Source organism: Nesoenas mayeri, assembly GCF_963082525.1.
Source record: "Nesoenas mayeri genome assembly, chromosome: 1".
NCBI lineage: Eukaryota > Metazoa > Chordata > Aves > Columbiformes > Columbidae > Nesoenas > Nesoenas mayeri.
This window is the reverse complement of record NC_137541.1, coordinates 60,582,818-60,609,496: the sequence shown is the minus strand read 5'-3', so window position 1 is coordinate 60,609,496 and position 26,679 is coordinate 60,582,818. Positions and strand designations below refer to the sequence as shown.

General features: G+C 39.8%; 1 protein-coding gene across 3 annotated transcripts in view; it reads left to right on the top strand.

Moving 5' to 3' along the window:
- DGKI (diacylglycerol kinase iota) overlaps positions 1-26,679 on the top strand; it is a gene marked incomplete at its 3' end in the record, with an annotated part of 110,405 nt that overhangs the window by 70,077 nt on the left and 13,649 nt on the right. For all 3 annotated transcript variants that reach the window (XM_080342200.1, XM_080342201.1, XM_080342202.1), the window contains one exon: positions 11,937-11,962. In XM_080342200.1, the coding sequence (XP_080198326.1) occupies positions 11,937-11,962 (26 nt within the window). The remainder of the gene's footprint in view (positions 1-11,936; positions 11,963-26,679) is intronic.

Here is a 26,679-nt window from a genome sequence, read left to right as displayed (position 1 = left end):
CTTAAATAATTTGTCTTAAAGCTTCATTTCTTGCCATACAGAAAAAAAAAAAAATCAGCCTGACAAACAATAGCAAGGCTCTTAAAAATGATGGAATTTGGCTGACAAAAAAAAGTGTGTTTTCCCTGTGAGATCCTTATATATTTTTAAAATCAAACCCTTCCAGAAATAGTTTGAATCTCTTATTTTCTCTGTCTAGTCAGTTCAGTACAGAGATACTAAAAAACAGGATAGTTATCTTTATTTTGTGATACAATCACTGAATATAAGAACAATTTGGAGACTCTAGCATTGCAGACAGAAATATTTCCCAGTGAAATTCATACTCTTTTCAGATTGACAGCAAAGAAAAAAAAAATCTGTGCTGCCTGTGGGATTTCAAAAGTTTCTTCAAAGATAGGTACTGCAAACACCAGCTGTTACTATCTGGAAGCTAATGAAAGCATCCAGCTCTTACAATTCTTCTAGAAGTTTTCTTTCCCTTCTGGACCTCTTTATACAGCAACCTCAAGTCCAGTTTTAAGTACAGGATATATATGAATTTGTTAAGTGTTTTGTCATGAAAGGGGAAATAAGAGTTCTACCTGGACAAATATTAATTCACAATTTGGTTTTGGGCATCTCCCACATCGTCACTCAATCTATGTCCACTTTCCCCAAGCAATGTTTCTAGCTCTAGTGATGTTCATCCCTCTCATAGACAAGAGAAGCGACTCCTGGACATGTCTGATGAGTAGACGCACCTTGACTCAACTGCAGAAAAAAAGGAACACAGTTTAGAATGGAAAACAATGCTAAAATCACAAAGGATGGAGAGGAATGTTGACGCCAAAAGACTTTTTCAAAGACAGGCCTGCATGAGGTATATTTTTGATATGACCTGAGGTGTATGATGTACAGACTGTATATGTGGGATAAACATGAGAACAGCTATTCTCAGCTCAGGAGTCAGAGGCTTTGTGTTACCTCAGTCATGTTGGTACCATCCTGGGGACAGTTCTGAACATGGGAAGATCCTGGCATTTTGCTCTGATATCTGAAAACGTGGAAACAGAACTAGGGAAAGTGTTACCACTTACAGTCCCTGCCATGACAGAGGATGAACCATAGCTCACCAAACTTGAGGAAACTTTTCAAACAGTGAGAATCAGATGGTTCTGGAAACTGTTTAACATGAACTTTCAGCACCTTCTTGTATCGTCTTTAAGTGACTGAATTAATGCAAAACCTTCTTTAATCACCTCTTCCCTGTTAATTAGTAGGACTTTTATGTCACTGCTGCCAAAGGCTGGCCTTATCTACAGAGAACAGGTGTAGAAAAATCATGTTTTTCACTTATTACAATTTCTGCAAGAGTCATTAGTATTTGTTACTTACACATCATTCTTGCAACCCCTTTTCCTGTAATACTGAGCTTTAAGACACCATCTTTTGCTTCCGCTCTTGTTAACTGTAATTGGGAAAGGAAGAAATTAGAATTTGTTTTAGAATTGCACGTGTATGGCCTAAGTTGTTTATGTGAGGGCAATGCAAATAATGCTTGTTTTCTTATAGAATTAAGTGTCCAGACTTTGTTGTTGAGATGTTTAAAAACAGTAGGCACAAGTGATGAGGTGGGTTTATGTTTCTGCCCCTTCAATATGTGGTGGAAATAGAGTACATCCTGTACCGTATCCTGTAGAATATTGTGTTGTGGTTTTTGGTGGTTTTTCTCATCAGTACTTATTACAAAATAGTTTTATTATTCAGAATGTATCTCCTCAGAGTGGACTGGGTGGGATTTCAGCTTCCTCTTTTCCCACCCACCTGCCCCTGAGCCCTCAGAATGAGGCCTCTTAATGTTTTTTGTAGCATCTCAATACCTGATGCACAACTGACAAATTATTTTGGCAGACTGTGACATGCAAAACACTCCCAGGTTTCTTTAGAGAGACTTCTTAACTGGTACCCAGCTTTCTAAAAGGGAAATATGAGCAGTCCAGCCCTCCCTTTCTTCTAGGGGGGACTGGAGGGGCATATTTCAAGCAAAAGAATAAACACATGCTTGACCTACCCAGATGTTGAAAAATTAAAACTACCTACTAGCTTGAAAATGTTTTCTGAATAGTTCCAGTAGATAAGGGAATGAAAAAGAGTTTTCCAAGTGGAATGTATGATTTTGTTGGAGTGTGTTTAAAGGACGAAATTGATGTTGACAGAGTACAGATAGCTGGATGCCTTGGTGTTCTTTAAATTGTTTACCATAACAGCTATAAATCTGCTTTCCATTCTATGGCTGATAGCCAAGGCAGAAATAATAGAGTATGTTCTTTTTTCTCTATTCTTATTACTACACTTTCCGCCCCCCCTGCTTTGCTTCCATCCTTGCTAGCTTACTTTAGCCCTTGGACTGAGAAACAGAATCTGCACTGAGAAGTAAAGCAGTTCTGCAGCAAAGAAGGCAGGTGAACGTATCAAGACAGTCACTTCTTGTACCCTTCTTTTCTATTTGGCTGGGTAAAAGAAAATGACATTTGATAATTCGATCTTTAGGGCCTGCTGCTTTCCTGCAAGCATCAGGCATGTGATAACTGCATCTGGCAAGAGAAGGGCAGAGGAGAGAGTGGAGCTGATGATGCCACTGTAGAATGTGAATATTCCTCTCTCCAGCTCTATGGAGTGGAAATAGCAGACCCATGGCTCCGAGTGACATTAAGGGCACTGGAGAAAGGGCTGACTGGGTTTATTAGTATGATATAGAATGATTTACAGACTGTATTCTTCTGTGCTTGCTTTAAGCACCGTTGTAAATACAGGGTGAACATTCCTTTCTGCATGGCAGGCTTCTAGTCCAAAAAAAGTTGGAAAATAAGTGAAGCTTGTAGTTTTAGGTAGTATGTATGTCTGTGTTTGTGTGTACTTCTTACTTATTTATAAGAGTTGAAGTAAGCCAAAAAATATCCCAAAACATCTTGGTCCTAGTTTTCTGAGCAGGAATAGCAAGCCTGTGTCCATGTGCTCTATCCCTGCCATAAGGAGCTGCCATCTGCTTGGCGATGAAACTGGTTCTTAATGTGCTCTCAGTCAGTACCAAGCTGTCCTATCAAAACCAAAACTACTAAGCTTCAGGGCATCGCTAAGAAACACAGTCCTGTACATATGTAACACACACATTGGAATACATAGCATGTCCGAGCTTTCACACTAAGACATCTCATAACATGCATTCAGACTGTATTTGTTGATACCCTGTTCACATTCTTACATTCTGGTTTAACAGGCTTGCAAAGTGAACAGAAATGTAGTTTGGTAAAATAATTGCTCTAGGCTATCACACAAAAGCATGACTTTTCCTGAGTTGACAGTGTTTAACTCCAAAAAGTCAAACCATTGCTGACTTTCTCTAATTCTTCAGATATCTGCATGTTTGGGTTTCAGCTGTGGCTGGAAAATGGAAAGTGCCAAAATACAATGCAACAAAAAGCTAGAGACAAGGTATAGTCATGTTACAGTAGTTCATCTTTGGGGGTTTGCAATTTAGTATTTTAGATACAAAAAGTTCAGAGTGTTTGGATGAGGCTATGAGCAATATTTTCACATGAAGCTTCACTTGGCTCTTGAACAAAAAGTGAGGTTTTTCACTAGGGCTTCTTGAAAAATATATTGCTGAGCTGTTTATACTTGGTGGAGGTGTGCATGAAAGAGGTTTACTTCTTCTGGAAAATGTTTCTTGAAACAGAATGTACCTGTGAACATGGAGTGAGTTTAGTATGCTTGGGTTGGGGAGAGATTCTCTGGTACACTTGAAAACTGCTGAGGGACAGGGAGCACATTCCCCAGGCTGAGTGTCCTGGTATGGCAGCTCTGCAGGGAGCTGCCCTTGTCTTTCCATTTCTTGGGGTGCCTGTCCTAGTGCCCTGGCTTGCAGACTTATATGTCAGGGTGTAGAAGATGCTGTCTCTTCTTAAAATACCTGTCAAAGCATTTCTCAAGTGAGAGGAGAAGCTTTGGAAAGCTTAAAAGCACTGAAATGGGGAGGGAAAAAAGTTGTCCCTGCTTGCTTGCTGCTCTTCTGCGCTGGGAAAGGAGCACTCAGACCCGCAGCGTTGCCTCCGTATCTAAGACTGAGCGAGCACTTAGCAGTTCTGGCACAGAGGTGTGTGCATGGGAGGGAAATACATGAGGAATGGGGCTGTAACACAGAGCCATGCTGGGGTTTCTGGCAGTGTTGGTGCCCAGGGGCAAGCAGGGACAGATGGACCTGGCTAAATTATGCCAGGAGCTGAAATGGGAGAGCCAGAACTGGCTTGGTGCCGGTGTAACCCTGACTCCTAGCTTCTTGTTTCTGTGCCAGGTGTCTAAAAGTGCAGCACAAAACCATATCCGAAACTCCCATTACAAGCTTTGTTCTCTTTAATTACTCTATAGTGGGGATGTAAAGGACTCAGCAATTCTACTCTGCCTAGGATTATAGGAGGACTTGTGTGTTATGCACATTCACTGAGGTTTTTTTTTTTAAAGATGGCAAGCAAGCAAGGATTGCTTAGTGTTTAGCACTTGTGAAAATCAGGCCATTTATTTATGAATATAATTGTAAGAATGTGTTTCTAAAGGAATTCCTGTGTTTGTCTCTCTTCTCCCAGAACCCCTAAAGGCTATTACCAGGAGTCACTGGTTTACTTTGTGGTAACAAACACACTACTTAAGGTGGCTTCTAGATTGCTTAGAAACCCAGACTAGCCTAAGATTATTTGAGTGGTGTCTTGAGATCCCAAGCAACCGGTGTGTTTCATCTCCATTCAGCCTTTTCTTTGGGTTAATTAAAAAGTTAAAGTCACAGCAAAATGACATCTGGGTTAATGTTTTTCTGGAAAAAGTAAAAGTACACAGGTTCATCCACAGGTCAGATGCTTTGTTACCTAATTGCACCTAAAATCTGGTTTTGCTTTTCATGTAGGAAGTTAAGGCAGTGCATATACCCAGTTCCTTTAGTGCCTGTCCAAAGTCTTTTTGTGCAGCTTTTATTAAAGAGCTTTTTCAAACAGCATCCAGTCCCTTGACAGTCTTTTGTTTCACCTAGATGTTACATGCTGTGGCTGGGTCTTTATATTTTTAGGGTTAGAACCACAATAGCTACTGCCTTTCTCCCCTGAAATTTGTCAAGCAATTAACAGGTAGGTCAGTGAGAATTTTTAAAATTTAGTTCAGATCTGGAAATCAAAGAATAGTGTTTCAAAGAGGCTTGGGTCAGGCCCTCTTCAAAATGAATTTCTTATAATTTGGTGTCATGTGATGATAAGAGAAAGAGAGGCCAAGTATTTAAAACAAAACAAAACAAACAACCCATGATCACCCAACAGTCATCCTGCTGATCGTCTGAAAATACCTTCTTTTTTCAAGGAAATAGTGAGCGACCTTTCTTAGGCCATATTTTGAGCTTGATTCCAAGGTTGAACTATCTTTTGCAGGATGAACGTCTTAGAACATTTCTCTCTCTTTTTCTTTTAATACTAAAAAGAAAAAAAAAAATCAAGGTTAAGCATATTGGGTTTACATCTTATTTTGCAAGAAAATCTTTTCTTCTCTTGTTTAATAGCAATTCCCAGGCAACTCCTCTGGGTGTCAGTACAACTTCAGGTATAGCTGCATTGTGGTGTTCCAAGCCTTCATTCAAAGCATTTGACAATGGACAAAGAAATGCAGCAAATAAAAAGTTGAACTGTAATGAGAAAAAATATAGAACAATATAAGGGACACAGACATGCCTAAGACACAGGAAGGAATACGTCTGAGCTGCCCTTGTTTTCCTAAGAAACCCCAAACCACATTCCTGTATGTTGGAGTGCTTGTGAACAGCCTGAAGCAATGTTTCATTTGCAGGTAGAGACTGAGGCTACAGAAGGCAGGCAAAAAAAGTGCCAGAAAAAGTACTGAACTTTCCCTTTGGCAGAATTAAAAAAAAAAAAAAAAGGATCTCCAGACTGCCCATACAGATTAACAGGACATGTCTGAATGGATTTCTGCAAAATAATAAATACCTTGCATGGAATGTTTTAGATTCAGGCAGCATTGGTGGTCAGTCTTGTCCCACATGTGTGAGAGAGTACGGCCATTGTCTATGAGAAACATTTGGGAGGAAAGAATGGCAGGAAAGCTGGGATAGTAGAAGTGGGAAGCTTTGTAGACTTGTAGAACTGCAGAAAAATTTAGCTTGGGAAAGACCTCTGAGGGTCATCTAATCCAAACCCCTGCTCAAAATAGGTCCAGTTAGATGAGCTTGTTCAGAGCCTTGTCCAGATTAACTTTGAATATCTACAAAGCTGGAGATTCAGCAATCCCTCTGCACAACCTGTTCCTCTGTTCGATCACCTACATGGCGAAAAACATTTTCCTAATACCCAAGCTGAATTTCCTATATCCCATCTTGTGACTGTTCTTTCTCCTCTTCCTTCTTCAAGCAGACTCTGGCTGTCTTATTTATACCTTCCAATTAGGTAGCTGAAGGCAGGAATAAGATTTTCCCTGAGCCTTCTATTCTTTCTACATGAACCCAGCTCCCTGAGCCTCTCTTATAGGTCTCTCCTTAGATGCCTTCATCATCTCTGCAGCCCTTTGCAGAACTCAGTCCAGTTTGTCAATGTCTGTCCTGTTTTCAAGTCTCACGAGAGTGGAGAATATGGTAAAAATAACTTCCATCTACCTTATGGTTGTGCTCTTGCAAATACAGCCCAGTATGTCATTGGAATTTGCTGTCCCAGGGAATTCTGCTGACTGGTGTTCAACTTGTACTCTGCTAACACCCTGCATCCTTTTCTTCAAAGCTGTTTTTCAGCTGTTATGGCCCTTAGCCTGTCTTGTTGCATGGCTTTAATCCTCCCAAAGTGCAGAACTATGCATTTGCCTTTGTTGAACTTGCTAGGTTTCTGCTAACCCACTTCTCCAGCCTACCAAGGTCACTCTGAATTGGGTATGTAGAGGGTCAAAGCAGAAGTGTGAGGCAGCTCTCAGTAATTCTTAGGCTTTTATTTTTTGTCAAGTGCTATGGCAGAAAAGGGTGATTCCCAGGCTGAGCATAATCTTTAACTCTTATTGGTTGCCTCCAAGTAGGAGATGTTAAGTGATAAGCAAGCAGTTTCACCTTTCTGCTAGTAAGATACAAGGCACTGTGTGCAGCTGGGGCTGCAGAGAACTCACCAGTCGCAGAGGTGTTGATGCAGATTGCTGAATGAGGGGCTTTCCTCACATATATTTTAAAAATACTTCGTGTGCTAGAAAATTCCTTTGATTACAATCAGACAATCTATGAATAAATCCCATTAGGGGTGCCACTTTTGGTTCTGAAGAAGTACACAAGCAAAATGAGAAGGAAGGGGTTTAATCTGAAAGCTCTTTCCCTTCCCTAATCACAGGCAGCTGTCGTCAGACTGAATTAGAAAGTTTGCAAAAATACCTTGCTTAAGCAGGGAAAATGGGGAACGGTCATAAAAACCAGTGGAATTGCTGCACACAGATTGTTATTTGGCCTTTAAATTGTAAATGGCTGGTTTAAAATAGGCCTAGTGCAGATGGTTTCTGCTACAGGTTTATTGATTAAAATTGCTACTTTTTACATCAGCTCCAGGTTTGTTTCTCCAGAGGTTTTTGTCTTCATGAATAATGTACCCATTTGCTGAAATTTTGTTAGAATTCATCTGCTGGAGGCTGGTTGTATTTCTCTAAGTTCCTAAGCCTCAGGTTGACTAAGCTCAAAATTGTGACAGTCCCTGCCCTTCTCTCCTCAGAAATGAATATTCCCTCTTCCACTCTTCCAGTGCTGAATAAATCTAGTGCTTGCAAATTGAAGAGTACACTTGGGAACAGCTGTGAGTGTTTGGTTCTTTGGGGAAGGCTTACATGAAACTGAAGGCTGTTTTGGCTATATCGAGATTAGATATTTGCCAGCAATTGGTCCAAAGTCTGTAAGAGTGAGTGGAAAAATTCCAGTGAGCTTTGGATCAGACCAGTAACTCCAAGGCACAATGCTGTTTCAGGTGGGTACGTCTCATGTCTTCAGTTTCTTAAGTCTTCTAATTTGCTGGCAGCATCTAGCGAATGTATTAGGAGGGGCTTTTTACATTATTATTCAGGCTTTTAAATTCACTTCTAAATATTTGTAACTAATTTCTCGGGAGATCCTTCTGCATTTTCTGTTAAGCACAAAAGTTAGTACTTTGCTTGCTCAGGGAGCGTTGGAACAGGCAATGTGCAGCTTCCTCTTGCAGACTGAGGCTTGCAAGTGTTATGTCTTCTGAGTAGAGGCTGCCACTCTGCAACAGGAGGAAAACAATACGGCGGGACCTATAGTGAAAAGAAGAGTACAAACAGCATGGAAAGAAAATGGAGGTGATAACATACTTCTCCTCCTCCCTTCTGATCCCCTTCTCTATTGTCATAGTAATATTTGTCTTCCTCTTAAATAGTCACTACAGCAATAGCTCTTCATAAAGCATCTGTCAAGCCAGGGCAGGAGAAAAGTCAGATTAATGCCTTTGGTGAAAAATATTTGAAATTGGTCTTTTCTTTAGCACTTATGCATGGGAAAAGGGCATTGTTGGTGGTAGAACTAATTTAATCTCGAGATTCTGGAAATGTAGCCAGTCACAGACAATCTGGCCTGTCTTTACTCTCTCAGGGAGGTGGGGGAGTGATGAGCCTTTCTTTCTACAAGTTGATTTTACACCAAGATAAAAACAGAAAAAAAGTAACAGTTGATATAAAAAATAAGTTATTCCACTCTGAAATGGCCAAGAACAGGAAATTGCAGTGCCTGAACCTTTTTCTCAGCACCTTCAGGCTTTGAATAATTTTGTTTAACCAAATTAAAATATCTTCAAGATTTAATTTGGCAAAGTGTTTTGACCCAGGTGGGACCACAGATGTTAACAGCCTATTAGTTCTTATCTCTGACTTGTGTCTACTTTTTTTTTTTTTTTTAAGGCATGCAGCTTGTGAGAATGATGACTTGCTTCTTTCTGACAGTCAAACACAGAGCTAAAATCACACTCAGAGGGCAGCTGCCAGGTGCTAGATAGATGCTTACTGTGTGGACGTTAGTAGCTGAGAATCCTCCATTCTCAAGACACCTGTGTGGTGACCAGTGCTGCCACAGTGTATCCCTCACACTTCTTACAGACCTGAGAGAAAAATGTGTGACTGGAAATATGAGCATCCATTGATGTTTTTTTTTTTTGCTGTCAAGGAAAGTCCCCCGTGGCTGTGTGGTGAGTGTATGTGGTTTAGAGCAGGTCATTAGACTTCCTTTTTCTTCCCCCTTAGAGCCTGTCATAAGCATGGGCTGCACCAGACAGTGCATAAAATGCCCAACACTATTAGCGTGGACTTTTCAGAAGCCTCACTTCCTTATATCATAGTTACAAGCAAGATTCCCCTTGGAGTAGTGAGGCCAGTACTTGAACGGCTTGGAAAACCACCCCCCTACTAAAACATATGGCCTGAAATTGTAGGAGAATGTTGAAAGTCCTCTCCACTCTTTGCCAAAACACTTCATGTCAGTAATGGAACAAAAGAAGCCTAGTTTACTGCTAATTGTAACAGTAGTACCTGTTAGACTTCTTACTGTTCCACCACTGTGTTCAAGGCATGCAACAAAGGTACATGGCAGTAGTATTTTGAAAAATACATATTAATTTTGGGCACACTAAATATGAATAAACATATTTTTCATTCCTCCCTTCAGTGTTTCAATTGAGAAGGTTGTGGTATTCTAATAGTGTCTCTCCTGTTGTTGATGCTTTAAGGCACTAATTACATCTGTTTTACCAGGCATAAAGAAGAGTCAAATTATAGGATAATCTGTAGTGTTTATTTTATTGTTTCAAATAAAGATCTGAAAGGTGATGAAACTGTGCAATTAAGAAACAAAACAAAGGAGTAAATTCTGTTGGTGCTGTGGGATACTACATTAACAATGAATGGAGAGCCAGGATATGTAAACTAAGGAACCTGGCATGACTCCTGCACATAAAAATATTTTTAAGTACCTAAAAATTTACACCTCTTGATATGGCCCATTCTGCACTGTTTAGCCTTGTAGGAAACATGGTATGTTGAGGTTTGACCTTTGGAAGGGCTTCTACCAGGGGTTGTGGAGGAAGGGCTGTAACTAACTGGTCAAAGCAGTGGGACGGAGTCCTAATGATGCCTGCTAATCCTCCGGCTACCTGTGTTCCTACTGTATTTCCACAGACATGGCTAAAGTGCAAGGGCAGAGCTGGCCTGGTTGGCAGCATAGCAAGATACATGCCTAGGATGTTCAGCAGTAATCAGAGGATTTAATGGGAGTAGCAGATTAATTAATTCTCATGCATACAGATACATTGGCTTCTTGCACAGTCAGAATCTTAATTAGGCAATCACATTTTTTCCTTTCACAGTGACCATTGCTCCAGCTGTGCTGTAACTCTTTCCTCTTCTTCTTTGCAAATCTCTCTCTTTTTTTAAAAATAAAACTTTGCATACATTAGGAAAGTTGCCTTCCTTTCTCTTCTTTCCATCTTTCCTATTTGCACCTACATATTTGCATATCTGCTTCTGATTTCCTATAATTCTTCAACCTTCATTTTCAGACACCTGTTAAGGAATGAGATCATGACACCATCCTCAGTTCCTTTATGCCTCCAAATCCAGTTTTTAACCCTTCTTCAACCCCCATCCCCTGCTGACTCAGTTAAATATACATGTGCTCTTTTCTTCTTTGTTCCTTCTTTTGCCTTCATTCCTCTGTGGGTGCTTCAGTTATGTCAGTTCTGACATGTTTTCTGGCAACAATAACATTTTTAAAACTTTTGTAACTTTTTTTTGTACCTTGGTGAAAAGTTAAATATATCTTGGAAAGAAGCATGAGTTGTCCCATTCACTGCAGGAACAAACTCATTGTTGCCTGTCTGGGAAGGCTATACATGTGATTGAAAATATTTGTTGGGGAAGTGCTGAGACAATGGTCCAATCCACTCTCTGTTGTTAATCTGGTCTAAATAAGCAAGGAACATCTCAAGTTGGGCTGTATAGTTAGCTCCAGTTTTGTGAAGCGAAGTTACTGCAGCAAAGGGGAAAATGGAGGGCAAATACTTTAAACCTCTTTATTTTCCTTTGTTGTGGGTGCTGACCAAAATTGTGAGGAGTGTGATCCTGAGTGATGGGAGCTGTGACACAAATCTCTGGAATTCAATGAGGCCCTTCTGTTCATCAACAGGGGCACTGAGAAATCCCTTACATTTTATAACCCCTCATTCTCTTGGAGCATTATCAGAGCCACCAGTCGGGGTATCCTGTACCTCTTGAGTTGCTGTTGTTATGTTGTTTTTTGCTGTACTTACATCTGTCCAGACTATTTTTTTGTTTGTCTTTTCTGTTTATGTTGCTTTTATGAAGATGGCATGAACTGGTATTAATTATGACTAGTGTTTTATGCTCTCTACCACATTGACTTGTGAAAAATGGCCACCTTAATGACTGCAAGTTCCTCTGAACTATAATTTCCTCAGCCACCCCTAACTGTGAGGTTTCCTCCTGGCCCACACTTAATTATTGTCCCTTCAATAATCTGTGAAGGATTAGGACTTTCTGAACAGTAATGTCAGCTATTTCCAGCAGAAACAGTAGTAGATAAGTTCTTTGCCAAGTACCCACAGAAACTCTTGGCGTGTGTGCTCAACAGTGCTGCTGTCAGCTGCCTTATGGACATGACAACATATGGCAACTCTGGTCTGCAGAACCTCCTCTCTATCTCTGTCCTTTTCTGCTCTTTTCTCTTCAGATGCCTTCCAGACCACCCTTCTAATTTAGCCCAAGAATAAACCTTTCCAATTCCTTCATACTCTGTTCCCCACACTGACACTGAACCTTATTTGTGGCCTTTCCAAACCAAAGGTTGACAGGACTTTGTTGTTTTATTCCAGGTCGCCAGTCTCTTCGGAAGATCAAGGTAAGATACATTTTATGAATACTAATAGCACATTAAAACTGACACTAACTGTAAGCCATGTTTCAACACAGTTGTTGTGGATAAAAGTGACTGTATAAAAATGAAACTTTGATGTTGTTCAAATCTTGTTCACCTTTTGGGGCTGGCAGAAGTTAAGACTGTGTTAAGTTATTTGTAAACTGAATCTTGCTCAAGAAAACTGCACTGTTGCAAGTGTTTGCAATTTATTCACAGAACTGCATAGAGTTTCACCTAGGAACAATTATGTGTGGGCTTAAAAGATGATATATGGGTTTTATGAACATGAGCTGATCTTTTATGACTTTTATAGGTTAGCACCTTTGTAGCAAAGGTGAGTGGATTGTGTTTAAAGGCTTGAACCCAAGCTATCTTGGGTCAATGCTAAAATAAGTTTGGTAGCATGGTATGGAATTTAGTGCCACTAGGAGCTTCTCATGGCTTGAGTACCAAGAGCTGCAGGTTATGGTAACATACTGGTTCTGGAGGAGACTGAAGGGTCTGATCTTTCCCTGTGGACTAAAGAGAGAGTTTGCAGTAAGTCACTGGTTAATAAGTATTGCCAACTTAAGTGCTTAGAGCTAAGTGATATAAATATTTCTCTAGAGTACATTAAAGTATCTTTCTGTTGGTGCTGAAATCCAGAGGCATACCGCAAGTAAGGTTGTAATTGCACTGGAAGAGTTGCACAAGGAATGGGAAAAATTGAGGGGAGATTAACTGAGAGGGGGAAGTTCATCATGTAGCTCTGAATCTGGAATATTATTTTGGACCACTGAAGAAGAAAACAATCAATTTTCTTCTGGCATTCAATTTGTATGCAGTTACAAAATCAGTAAAATTTCTAGGCAGTACGATAAGTCTTATTCAGGAATGGTCCTGATGGGGAATAGTAAGGACTATTGTAAATGGAGATGTAAGGAGGTCTGAGCCTAGAAGTATGTCACTGAAGAATGTTCATTTGGAGTGTGGAATGACGAGTTAGGTATCAACCTATATTGTCCTTGGCACCAGCCAATATCATTTTACTCCTGTATAGTGTCTGTCAATCATATGGTCATTAATAAATTACCTTCCTAGTAAAGAAATTTATAAAGAAAGCCATAGAAGTGGACAGACAAGTCAGACCAAAGATATATCTAGGCCATCTAGTCTATTCCTAGTGTCTGATAATAGTGGATCCCCTGAGCATGAGAACTGCAGAAGTATACAGTTTGAAATTCCTGGTGAACCCTATCAATTTCCCAGTGTAGCCTCTCAGTTTCCCATGATTTACAACTCACTGACTTTGTGAACCCGAGGCAGTTTTCTTGCTTAATAGTTCATCTGCTTTTTACCATGACCACAGCTTCTTAATATAAAATATGAGAGACTTGGAGAATTTAACTGTTTACCCCATTTCTCAAACCCTCAGATTAAATTTGAAAACATTATGGTCTAATGCACTGTTTCAAGACCTGGACTCAAGCTGTTTGGCAGTGCATAAGTTTGTTAGTGATAGACTTCTTTTGCTTTTTCATTTCACTTGAATTCAGTATATTGTTCCACTGTTGTCTGTTAATGGAACAGCATACAGTGTAAATGTGTTTCCTTGTGTATCTTAAAACTTTAGTATTTTCTGCCATCATAATGCTGTCCTTCTTTCTACTAGTTTTATACTGTTCCAGTTTTTCACAAAATCTTCCTGTTTTCTGTCTACCATCTGCTGCCAGAGTCTGGCTTTTCAGGTTTGATAAACTCTCTTAATAACATCTTTCTTTCTTTGCTTTCACCCATAAGAATCCTCTTCTGAAATGCAGAGTGAAAGACCTATGTTCCCTTGACCAACTGGTGATGTGACAGTGCTAGTTATTAGAAGTTTCACGTGGTTCATTAGAAGTTTCAAGATTTGTCATCCATGTAAATATGTAAGAGCTTCTCTCAAACACAAAAGATTTCACACGCCCCAGTGGCTTTTCAAAAAGAGAGGTCTAATACTTGAATTTCCTCTCTCCTGCTATGCCACATACAGACCATGCGAAATGAGCACAGTACTAGAAAGAAAACATGACAAAAGTGCGGTAGCACTACCTGCTTTGAACCCAGGTGCTTCTCAGTCTGCTTTATGCATATGTGGAACCACCTCAATTTAGTCTTGGATCTGAATTCTCTTATCTAAATGAAAAAGACAGGGTCCAGGAGAGAGCTGAAAACTTATCTCTGAATTGCCTGTCTTTTACAGCATTTATGCAGACCTCTCTTGCTATATTTTTCTTGGAGCAGGTATCCAGGAGTCAGTTTTGAGCCTCTCATTTGAATTAATAATCAGTAGTCAACTGTGTGCCTATTCAAGATGTTAAATATTTGTGTGTAGTTTTATAAGGCAATAATGCTTTGGGGTGCATTTTAGGGCAAGATTTAACTGTAGAATAACCTACTCTCACTGGCATCACTCTATATCCTGTGTTTCAGCTGTTCTTCGATATTATGGGGCACCTTTCTAGTCCTGGTTTTCTGATGGTGTGATGTGTTGACCATTACTGAGAAAAGGCACTTTCTCTGTTGCGTTGGATCTTTTGTTTTAATTTCCCATTTGGTTTCTGATCTTTGTTTTGTCTGCTTTAATCTTCAATCCTCATTTTTTCTTCTACTGTTTATCTCTGTTTTTTTTTTCTTTCCGTCATCTTTATCTTCCTTTTCAAATGCCTCTTTCCCCTTGACCATGAGGTGTCATTCTGCATATATTCTTGTGTTGTGCCTCCTCACTTTGGTTTGTGAGTGTCCTGCTTCTCCTCAGTGTGGACTGCCTGCTTCATGCATTAATTGCAAGCAGTAGCTGTAGCATCTGTAGTGTAGCAACAGAGCTGCTACCAGAATTAGCATCTAATGTGGGTGTCACTTTCATAAATTTCTGACAGGACAATGCATTATCCTGTCTTGAAGAGGGGGTAAGGATAAAGCACCATCTGTCTGGGACTGGACGTCTACTGAATAATTGTAGCAGCACACAATTCTCCTTGCTGTGGACATGTGTTAAAGGCACCTTTATCAGTTACAAAACAGAGATATTTTAGTTGCTGCAGAAAGGAAAATGGTACTGATAGAAAATTCCAAACTTCAAAAGAAAAAAAAACAAAACAAATGTCTTAAAGATTTTCGAAGGTTTGTGGCTTTGTTCTTGGTACTTAGGACATAACTAAAACATTAAATCCATTCTCTTCTTTCTTTTTTTCTTTTTTTTTTTTTTTTTTAATTAAAAACCGTAATAAGCAAACACAAAAAAAAGAGCAGACAAGCCCCTTAACCCCTAAATTCCCTGACCGAAAAAGTGGAACATTCAAAGTAAATACCAAAGCATAATAGTTTAGACAGGGTATTAGGGTGATGGCTGTGGCAAATGAAATGGAAGGGCTACCTGTTCAGTCAGGTGAGCCCTGGTGCAGTGACATGCCCTGCAGCCTTAGAGGATGATGGTCTTTCTTTCAGTGTTGGGACTAGCTGAGAGACAACAATGGGCAAGTCACAGGACCACAGAAGACTTGGTGAATGTCTTGAGGGAGAAAACAGGCAGCTCTCCTGCTAGTGAATGGTACCACCTGTTGTATTTTCACTTCATAAAAATCCTGGTATTTTACGCTCAGGAGGGCTGAAGCTGTTGGGCCCTACTGCTTCAGATCACATAAGAGGTTATTGAAAGAAACCATATCCATTGTTTCTAGAGCAGGTGTGATACTGTGATGGGAATGCAGACTTCTAGTATATTCCCTGGCCAGTACAGAGTAATTCCCTGATTATTGCTGAGTGAATGTTTGAGGTTTACCAAACCCTTCCTTCATCCAGCGCCTTTCAGTACTGTACTCTGTGTATGCGAGATCATGCCCTGCCCACTCTTATTCACAGCTGACCTGCAGAAATCTGTCTACAAACTTTCCGATCCTAATGCATTGAACAATATTCTTACATTTTACCTTTGTCTAGCTTCATCTGGGTTATCTTTACCATTCTTTGGTTAGCCTTTGTACCTGAGTTGACTGTTCATCATCTCCACCTGAGCAACTGAGGGAAATGTTCTTAAAAATGAATATGAGTTCTATTGCCATTTCCATCTTCTGAAAAAAAAAAATACCAACCAGCTCTTGCGTGGCGTGTGAACACTGGCAGGTTATTTATGTAAAGGCACCCTGCAGCTGATGCAGCTCAGTATTTGTCTGCCAAACCTTGCCTTTGATGGAACTACTCAAAGTTTTAAGTGGCTATACTAATGCATCTCAAGCAGAAGTCAACCCCAGTGCTTAGTTCTTACACAGCTGTGTTGCATTCTGATCCAGAGACAGGAGATTCCAAGTATCTATGTCTCTGGTGTCTTGTCCTTCTTGTTTCTCCATAAACCCATGAAAGTGGGCTTTTTGACTTGTTTGTTTCTCGCAGACATGCTATTTTGCTGCATGGCGTGATTTCCAGCAAACTTTGCTGTGATTGAAGTCAGTTGTTGTTTTGTTTTGGTTTTAATTTTTTTTCTTCCTGCAAGAGATTCAAAATTCTAGAGGAAATAGGGGACAAGTGAGAAATTAAGACATGAGAAAAATATATTCTGAAAAGGAATTTTGGAGACAGTTGGTTATTATAACATCATAATATGATATAAAGGGTGAAGACGAAGGACAATATTTCCACTTGGAAAGATGCATGGTGACACTCAAAGATCTTTCAGATTCTGGCAGATGGTGGCTCCATGATGATACTTGGAGTCATCCAGTCTCAATATCCCCTCCTTAGGAGGTATTTGTGAAGAGCCAGGAGTACATTAGAAATAAAGTAGGTTTAAATGGTGACTTTCAAATTAGCCTCTATTAGAAGAATTTTCCACAGGGATTGTTTGGCCTGTGTTCAAACTGGCAGCTTGGGGCAGGATGTATAATTCTGTCTCTATATGTCCCTCTGAATGGAGAGAGCTGCTGTATGAATTACAAGGAAGGGAGTGATCAAGTGCGTGCATGGAAAGCAGTGGCAGCCCTAGCCCATACAGCAAAATGCTTTGCTGTGCAGAATCCGCTTCTGCCTTGGAGGAAGAATGTGCTGTGCGTTATGGTATTTGCTCCAATGCTGGCTGCTCCAATTAAACAGAGGTGGTCTGAACCCATGCAAGGCTGTAGGAGACCTGGAAAAGAGCACAAGAGCTTAGAACACTTACTGGAAACCCCAATACTTGGGATTTCCTGTTGTCCCTGACAGCCTGTGGGAACATGATCTTTACTCTCTCAAGCTCCTTCTTCCTGGAGCCACTGCCCACTAGTCTTGCTATGCATGGTCTGGAAAGGGGAGTTTTTCAAGCATCCTGCCATCCTGAATAAGAGGACAAGCAGGGTGCTACTGCTGAAACCAAACATCTCAGTGCTGATAGATTTTTTTTTTTTTCTTTACAAGGGATCTCTGTTTTATAGACAAGATTCCTTCAAAAGACAGTCATGTTTTCACACAGCTCCAGCTTAGAAGTTGTATTCTTCAGGGTGATATTGTAGCCATTTACCTGGCAACAAATTGAGATGCCTTGGAATCTTTTCCCTGAACAAATCAAACAGTACAGTGGAGTGGTTCCTGACTGCAGTTATTTATTGTGATTAATTAGCCACTTTGGGAAGAAAACTCTCCTGGACAGTGTCTTGAAAGTATGTCTGTGGCCAGCTGAGCAACAGTTGCTTGGGGATCTGCTCCATGTCTGGTTCTTTACTTTGCAGCTCAGCAGAGGATGGTATCAATGGAGATCCACGGCACCCATAGCAAGAGGAAGCGTTCTGTCAAAGCACTTCTCTAGGGCTGAGGGATGTCCCCTCTGCCCAAAACCTTTAAAAGGTGTCTACACCCCACCTCTCTTCATACCTAAACAGGCTGAGGGTCAGTAGGCAGCCAGGAGGGAGAGGTCTGGCAGATGTGGGCATCTGAATGAGTAATAGAGGAAAACTAGGAAATATTTCTTTCCAGATGGCCACTGCTAGTATCACTTTCCCTAAGGAGGAAGTAGGAGTAAAGAATTAGTTGTCTGAATCAGGGCATCTATTTTCAAACAGAAGCCCTGAGTAACCTTGCAACCTACTTTGCTTCTGGTGGGGTTTTTTTTTGTATGTTTTTTTTGTTAGTTTAGTTTAGTTTAGTTTAGTTTTGTTTTGTTTTGTTTTGTTTTGTTTTGTTTTGTTTTGTTCTTCTCCTGGTCACCTAAGACTGTCAATTTGTTAAAGTAAAACAAGAAAACAATTTGCTTTACCCACCAAAGACTGGCCAGCAAATAGATGCTTGAACTTACTTTCAGATTATTTTGTGCTACTGTGAAGCATCAGCTTGTTGAGGAAGAGTTATTTAGATGTTGCCAGGCGAAAGCACTGCAGGCAAAAACCTGAAGAGGGTGTCAGGAGTGCCTGTGACAGCAATGGTCCACCAAATCGGGGAAGAGGGAGAAACAATGTAGCCAACGTTGCCTTTTTTTTTTTTTTCCTATCCTTTTTATTTTTAAATAAAAAGTAAATAATCCCTTAATTATTTTACCTAGAATTCTCTTCCTGCCAATCTGATGACACTCTATTGGTAAAGTGGCTGCATTAATGAGCCTAAGTCTTCCCTGCCTTGTGTTCTTGCTTGATCAGAGACATTTTCCTCCACCAGATCACTCCTAAAAATGACATTAAGTGTTCCTGTCTTGCCTTAAAAATGAAAATGGTGGAAAGGAAAAGGAAAGAAAAAAAGTGGCAATATCTGCCAGATGGTACTTAGTTTATCTGCAACTATTCTTTGGGTTTTTGGACCATTTACAAAGTCCGTCCATTTTCTCCATGGTCACCCCTGCCTTTTGTAAAACTGAGTTAAATGATCTTGGAGGAAAAGTTCATCATTAGAGTCTGAATACTTCCACTCCTAACTATAAACTGCACTCTCAGCTCAGCACCAGTGCCACATAAACAATTCAGAGTGGACTCTAATTGGCATCAAATATCTTTAAACTAATCTGACAGTGCAAAATGGGCCTTAAAGGCAGCTTGAGTGTAATTTACATCTGCTTGAAATCCTCTTTATCCTTCCAGAGTTGTATGAAGGGACTTCTGTGTAAGTGAGAATTTAGCCTTTCTTTCCCTCCAGCAAGCCTGTGAAGCCTGTGTTGTTATTTATACTTTTTTTCCCCTTTTTTCCCCCTCTCTAAACAGTGGTTTGATGGTGTGTTGTTTGAATCTAAAATTCTTAAAAGGAAAATGTTTGTAATGCATATTTATAACCACTTGAGTAATGGATGATTTTTTTGCATGTTAAAATTTTGGTCTTATTCCCAAGTTAGGCAACAGATGAAGTTAAAATTGTGTCAGTGCTCTCATTTGAATCTGCATGGGATACAGTGCTTTTGAAACTAAAGGACAACCCACACGTCTTTAGAAGGGTTTTCTACCTCTGTGTGCAATACTAGAAATAGATGTTATTGAGGCATAGCTAGAGCATTTCAAAGTGTCTCTGAAACCACAGGAGAACGTGTGCTCGTGCACACATTCTCCTGTACAGATGGATTAGCTCGAGATGCTGAGGCCTTCATAATATTCCCCTTGCTGAATAGTCATCAGATCTCTGCGTCTGGCTGCTGTTCAGCTGATGTGCTTTTGAGCGTTTGGTTGCAGCAGGTTGCTGCACTGTCAGTTTTCTTGGTCTCTTGGGAGCATTTTGAGCTCTCAGGCTCTTTATTTGGTTTTCTTTCATGGAAGTAGTGCCTCACAGTGCTGCTGTCTTGAGCTCCCTAGACTGATGCCATTGCTCCCAGGTTCTATAAGAAACCTAAGCCTTTTGCAAAGCTGAAATCCTGTGGGGAAATCTTGTTTATCACCTGTTTCTTTAGGACAGTAGGTAGTGGCAGCAAACAGATACATTTTTGAAAAATTTTAAAAATCAATGGGTCTTTGCTTTAGCAAGTACAAGAGATACTATGTTGTAAACAGGAAGCCTCTGAAGTGCATGTATTTTTGCTGTCATGTTTCCATCACGGCTCTTATGCAGGTTTGAGGCTGAGGTAGAATTCCTCGAGCACATCCAGGGACCTTTCCCCATTCCCACACCAGCAAGCTGCTTCAGATGTAGACTGCAAGCATCCCCTTTCTCGTGGCAGATGTTAGACAAGAAAGCGGTGTTGCTGACATATAGGGCTGGATTTCTAAAATAGAGGGGTTTTTTTGTTTGTTTGTTTATTTGCATTTGTTTGTTTGTTTTAAGCTATAATTGTGTTTATAAATTGATGTCTCTTCAGGCTTACAGGCAATCGAGCTCCCCATTAAAATGCCCCTTGTTCAGTTATAATGCAGCCTGTTTCTTGAGTATTGGCATGTGACACTGATTCTTCTGGTCTGCTAGCCATCTTTTTGCTGAAGATGTTCTAACACCAAAGTTTAAAAATCATGTGAAAACAGTCTTCTGTTTGGTGGAAGAAATATTTTATTTAATATATGTCAGCCTTAGATCAGTGTGGAGGTAAAAATCAGCATAAGAGCAAGATGGAGGTTAACAGCCAACACAGATATAACCAAGAGTTTTACCACCAAGAAGCACTTATAAGCTTTATGATAAGGGAAATTCCCCATCAGAACACTGGCTGTATTTACATGGTATTCTCATGGAAATTGACATTTTTTTCCTGACAACAGCTTTTCCTGTGCAAAGCTGTAAGGAAAAATTCAGTTCTGATGGTTATGATAGGACCAAATATTTGTCTCCTTATCTTGGCATAAGTTGTACACTATTATAATAACAGGCTCCAAAGGGTGTGAGTGTCCTGTATAGGGGCCTGGTGCAGCTGTTTTGGTCCAACTAGTTAACTTATATTCAGGGACATTTGCCCTGCTCTATCAAGAGGAAAATTTGGTTGTAAGAGTCAGAAAGCTGTTTGATGTGAAGTCCTTTTTCAGGGAACACAGAAGAGATCTCGTTGTGCAGAAGTTCAAGCAAGTCTGTATAGTGGATGTTTTGCTTTTGATGCTTTTATTTCTGCTAGTCTTTGCCTCTCCTATACTCACACAAAGATTTAACCATTTATTTCTGGGCTTTTTTTGCGAGCATCTAAGAGACTCATCAACCTGCAAGGCTTAACATCCATTTACTCTTTTTCATGGTTTTCAGTAGCTGTTTGCAGTACTTGCAGGTGCATAAAATATATGAAGAAACATTTAATTGCTCCTTCCACTCAGCTTAGCTTCAAGGAGAAATGTTTAAGCATCATCAGTTTCGGTAAGACTTGAGATTGTCTGTAGATCAAAGTCCTGTAAGCTCACAGTCATTGCAACGACGTGTTATTAATTTTGTAATTTAATTTCTCAGTTATGTAGATGGTTTGGCATACATATTTTAAAGAGATTTTTTTCTGTAACTTTAAAAGGAGGTTAAACATTGGGAAGAGATAAAGGGTTTGTCAAAGCTCAAAGTCAGAGATGTGCAAACTTTCTTCACCAGGGATCCCTAAAACTTTTCTGTGGGACTGGCAAACCCTCCAGAAAACTCAAATGTATGTGCTGTTCTATATCTTAGATGCTTGTCTTTCGTAGTCATCTTGGAAGGGAAGTAGTCCACAAAACAATTCCGTATGGTGTCCTCCACCCCTTTCATTGGCAAGCCAAAGTTGAAGATAATGGCTAGAGTAGAAAAATATTAATTCTATATATTTCTGGGTAAGTTTTATTACTACTAGCTTTTCATATTAAATCGGATCTTCACTGGATTGTGCAAAGCTATTACAAGCAAGTTGTTGTTTACAGAGAAAATAATGTATCTCTGAATGATAATCTATATGGACTTCAGACTTGAGAGTGTAGCTTTTTAGTGATTGAAACAGAAGTTATTACTGACTTCTATAAAACTTGAGGGAAATTAAGAACAAGGGCTTAAATGAGGTTTTCTTATCATTTTTGTAATGCTGATCTTTAACAGCTCAGAAGACTCCAGCTGTGTAAAAGCACTCTTCTAGTCAGGGTCATCTTCTAAATTTTCAATGTGTAAAGCAGTAATTATTTTAAATTTCTGACTCTATGAATTTCACAAAGTTTACAACAGCAATAAAGAGCTGGAAATGTTCTGAAAGATAATGATAGGCCAAGTTAAGTTTAATAACTCTCAAGAAATGTGATGATGTCACCTTCTGCTGCAGTTTCTTCACCTTCTGCCGCAGTTTCTTCATTATCAGCCCAGCAAGGTTTGAGCAAGGCAGTATTTCATAAGGTGTTCCTTAAGAGTTCTGAGCAAACCTATCAGGAGGTGGTGGTGGACTCTAAGGCCCAAATTCTGGGGGCTCCACACCAAGGCTCTAATGTCTCATATATTTTTTATTAGCTGCCTCTAACCAGTAAGAAGCATTCAGCACTGAAATGTGAATGACATATCAATTCCAAATACTGAATCAATGCAGTAGCTCTGTCTTAGAAGGGGCTGGAGAGTTGCAGGCACTACCTGATAAATGAGGCTCCTACAAAGTTCCGATAACTTCAGATCATCCGTTGTCTTATTGTATCTTTTGCGAGAGCTAAAGATTTTATGAGCCTTAGTTCTGTTGGAGTTAAAGTAGTTGATTTCTGCCATAATTTGCCGTGTGCTTAAATGTTATCATATACTGATCAGATGCATTGTTAACCTAGTGGTTTTTAACCCATGGTAAGATGTATTATTGCAAATATTACTTTGCTCTCACACTGCATTTCATTCATAGATCTCAGACCGGCTGCATTTTAATAATGGACATGAGTCCTCCTTTGTGTGGGACTTTAAAACATAGTTTTAAATAATTCTGCTCCCTCCAGTGATGATTCTTAGACCCTCGCTGAAGAATTGCTTGGAGATGGTGAAAGCTTCAAAATAGCCATAGATTTTTATCAGCATTCACTGTGGCTTAGTTTGTATAGCAGTAGTGGGCACAAATATGGCACAGAAAGGGTCAGATAAGGTATGCAATCTGACCAGTGAAATCTGGAAGATATTTATAATTTATGAATAACTTTTACTCGTGTAAAAAGACACATTACTCCCGTACCACTGACAGTGGCAGAATGCAGAGCTGTACTCTTCCTTGAGACTCTTTTCAGTGAAAGTCAACTCCTCTCATTAACACACTAATGATTATTTAACTAAGTTACTAAGTGTCTTCTATATCAACCTACTTTAAACAAAGAACCTTGTAATCTTGAGATGTTACCTACAAGGATTTATAAGATTTATATATGTTCTTTCTGAAAGTGTTTTGAGCAGCAAAATTCTGACATCGTAATAACGTAGCACTGAGCACTGCTTATATCCTTGGTGCTAAGCTGATCAGCAGTTCTGGGATCAAGAAGGAGTTTTCCTGTAGGGCAGATGGGAAGGGATAGTTGCTGGTTGAGGTTTTCCTTAACCAAGATGTTTCTGAGAATTTTCATTGCTTCTGAAATGAGTAAGATAGTGGCGATGACTTCTGTCTCCCTCCTGCTGTTTTCTTTTGATGTGTTGCAGTTGTGGGTCTGCCTTTGTTAGCCCTTACATTTATAAGGTGATCTCATGCTGCACCTGTATGTTATACAAAGAGCTCCCAAAATTTTGGAGACCATGACCATTGCCTCATCCCAGGAGTAACAGACTTTGGAAACCCTTAAAAAGAAGACACCCAAATTTGCCTTTGTTTGGTTGTCTTTCTCACAGGTGATCAGACATGTTTCCCAGCGTTGTGCCATTCTGAAGAATCCCATCTCTGTCTTAGTTTAGCTCCTGTTTTAGGTACTGCAATTTGGAGGTAATTTTCCTAAGAAATTTTGTAGTCCATGGAGGGAGATGTACAACAAGAACTATTGCAGGCACCCCATGTTGCCTTCTATGGAGGGTTCTTTTCCCTTCTGGCCATCCAGGCAGCCCTGTGAGACTTCCTAGGCATCTTGTAGCTTCTGAAGTTACTGGGTACAAATACCTCACTCAATATCAATTTCCCGGTGTTTAATGACTAATTTTGCAGTGATGTTTTAATGCTGCTGACTTCACATGCAGAATCAAAGAGCAATTGTGATTTAGTAGGTTAATTTTGTGGCTGGGAAACAAAAATGGTTATCGTAACTCAATGACATTAACATATGTTTTTAAAGTATGAAATAAAAATAGCTGTTTCCAATAGAAACAGCAGGCAGTAACACAGAAAGAACAAATGGCACATGCCACAGGAAAAGTATTGTTTTCGGCGTGTGTGCATGCACTAGTAGGTGTGTTCCCTGTATCTCAAGCAGTGTTATCAGAATTCAATTAGCAGCCTTTTTAACATGGCTTTTTCTGTTAGTGCATTATCCACTTGTAACTGTTCAATATTTAATCTATCAGTCAAGTCTGTGGAAGGATATTTTGGGTTTTTGTTGTTGTTGTTCTCTTTTTTTCCTGTGTAGTGTTTTGTTTTGTTTTGTTTTGTTTTGTTTTTCTGTGTGTGTGTGTTTGTTTTGTTTTTATGAGGTTTCCTTCATAACTTGGCTCACAGGGGTGGTTAGAACCTCATCTCAAAATTCACCCACTGCAAACTAAAAGTTGCTAATGTCTAGCAGCTGTTACATACCTAGTCTGTCTTTCTGGCTGTCCATATCCTAGCAGGTAATTGTTTCCATCAAGATCCATCTCCCTGGGCAGCGACTGACACATTTGCTGGCAGTTTCATCAGGGAGGTCAGTGATAGAACAGGGTTGGAGCAAGGTCTGTCTGCAGGGGTGTACTGGTAGAGAGGGTTGAGCTGGTCTGAGAAGGCAGCCTGGGGAGTCTACCACCGCAGCAGACTGAGAGCTTCCTCGTTATACAGACAAAGCACTTCAGTCTCCAGTCTTGTCAAGCTGTCTCCTTTCATCAGCAATAAATCTGCTTGCTAAATAAATGAAAAAGGTAATAAAACTTTTTTATTAGTCATGATAGATGCTTGTCTTAGGAGAAGTTGAGAAAATAATGACTTGATTTAAATATTTATTAAATCAAGTAATTTTTGAGGCATCTTTAAGACATGAAGGTATTTTATGATATGATAAAACAGTTGTTTGTATGTTATATATTGCACCAGTGGTGCAGTGTCGATCAGAAGAAATAAAACCATTCTCACTTTAAGATTTTAATTTTAAGGTAGCCTGGCATTGCATGTTAACAACATTTTTGTCCAGTTTCTCAGTCTGCTCTCTCTTGTCAATGCCATCTGCTTGCTTGTTTTACCATGTCTTTAACAACTGGGTGATTTTCACCATCTTCACTCCCCTCTTCAATATGCCCAGCAGTCTCATTTGGGTTGATGGGGTTAGTGTGCTATGCAATATTCATATGTTGCTGTAAATGTGTACCCTGATCTAAGGAACCTTTCTCCATCTCTAGTTCAATAGCTTCTAAGTTTTCTAGCACTCTGTCTTACAGCACTGAATTATTTTACTGTAGTCTAACCTGCTTGTCATGCCAGCTGGTTTCGATCTAAAATATATTCATTTATGCAATAAGTTCTACTCTAGCCAAGGACTTAAGTGTGCAGGTAGACTTGGTGAAAAGAATGTGATTAGCTCAAAGCTAAGCACCTGCCTAAATGCTTTGCTGGATTGGAGACTTAGGAAAGAGAGGAAAAGACTGGTCTAATTATGTTGAATGTGTTAAAACTGCTTTATCCTAATAGCCTTATCACCAGACCAGCCTCTGCTTATGGATACTCAAGGCAGAAGATTTCTCATGTCTTGGCAGGTTTTTCTTTTCACTTCATAGTTTTCCAGATCTCTCTTCTGGCTTCTCTCAAACTGTAATTGTAAGCATGGTTTGTGTAAGAAAATGTGTCTCTGCCTCTTTGGAAGTAACTTCAGGGAAGCCGTTTCTTAAAATAATGGATGTAGAAGGCACTGAAAAGCTGGTGTCACCAGTTAATTTGATTTTTGCATGCGTGAGGAGAGCAAAACATTTATACAACTCCAGACTGCCGTAGCCTATTGAGTAAATGTGGCAGTGAGACCAGATTGGTGAAAAAAGAAAAAAAGATGAAATTAATGACACAAGGGTTAAATTCTGCTCTGCTATTAATTTAGGCTGAGTCAGTATTAGAACTATCAGGGAAAAAAAAAAACACAAACCAAACATATATGTTTATTTTTTCCAATTCTAGCACTTATCTGCTGGAGTTTGTCTTTTTCCATTCTTCAAATCTGTGTTCACTCACTCACACAGATGTCAGGAGGCTTTGCAGGAACTTAGTTTAATTGATGGTCACTATAAAGCTGCCCTAAATCTAATGCTACCAGAAATTGCTGCTACTACTTTCCCAAGTTAGAACTTAGCTGGACTGGGATTTTGCTTTTCCTGCTGCTGCACGGCCAGGGAATGGGGCATTGCCAAGACCAAAAAGCCATGCACAGTCCCAGGTGTTTTCAAAGAAAGGCACATTTGTTGAGTCAGCTTTGCATGCTCTTCCTCTTCTGCAGTGTTTAGCTTGGACGTGCTGTCATTTCTGAAGCTGTAACAAGCTCCTCATGGAATTCACACTGTGCAGTTTCCTGTGTGTTACTTTTCAGAGGCAAGGCTATACTATGGTTTTCTTCCCCCTTTGTTCCTCCCTATGTCAGCTTTTGGCATCTTTATCAAGAATGGCACCTGAACAAATGCTTAACTTGATTGTGCTACCTAGACTCGAAGATAGAAATGGGCTTAGGCATTCTTGAAGAAGTATGAACTGAGGCAGATGTATAATGCTTTCTAAGATGTAAACC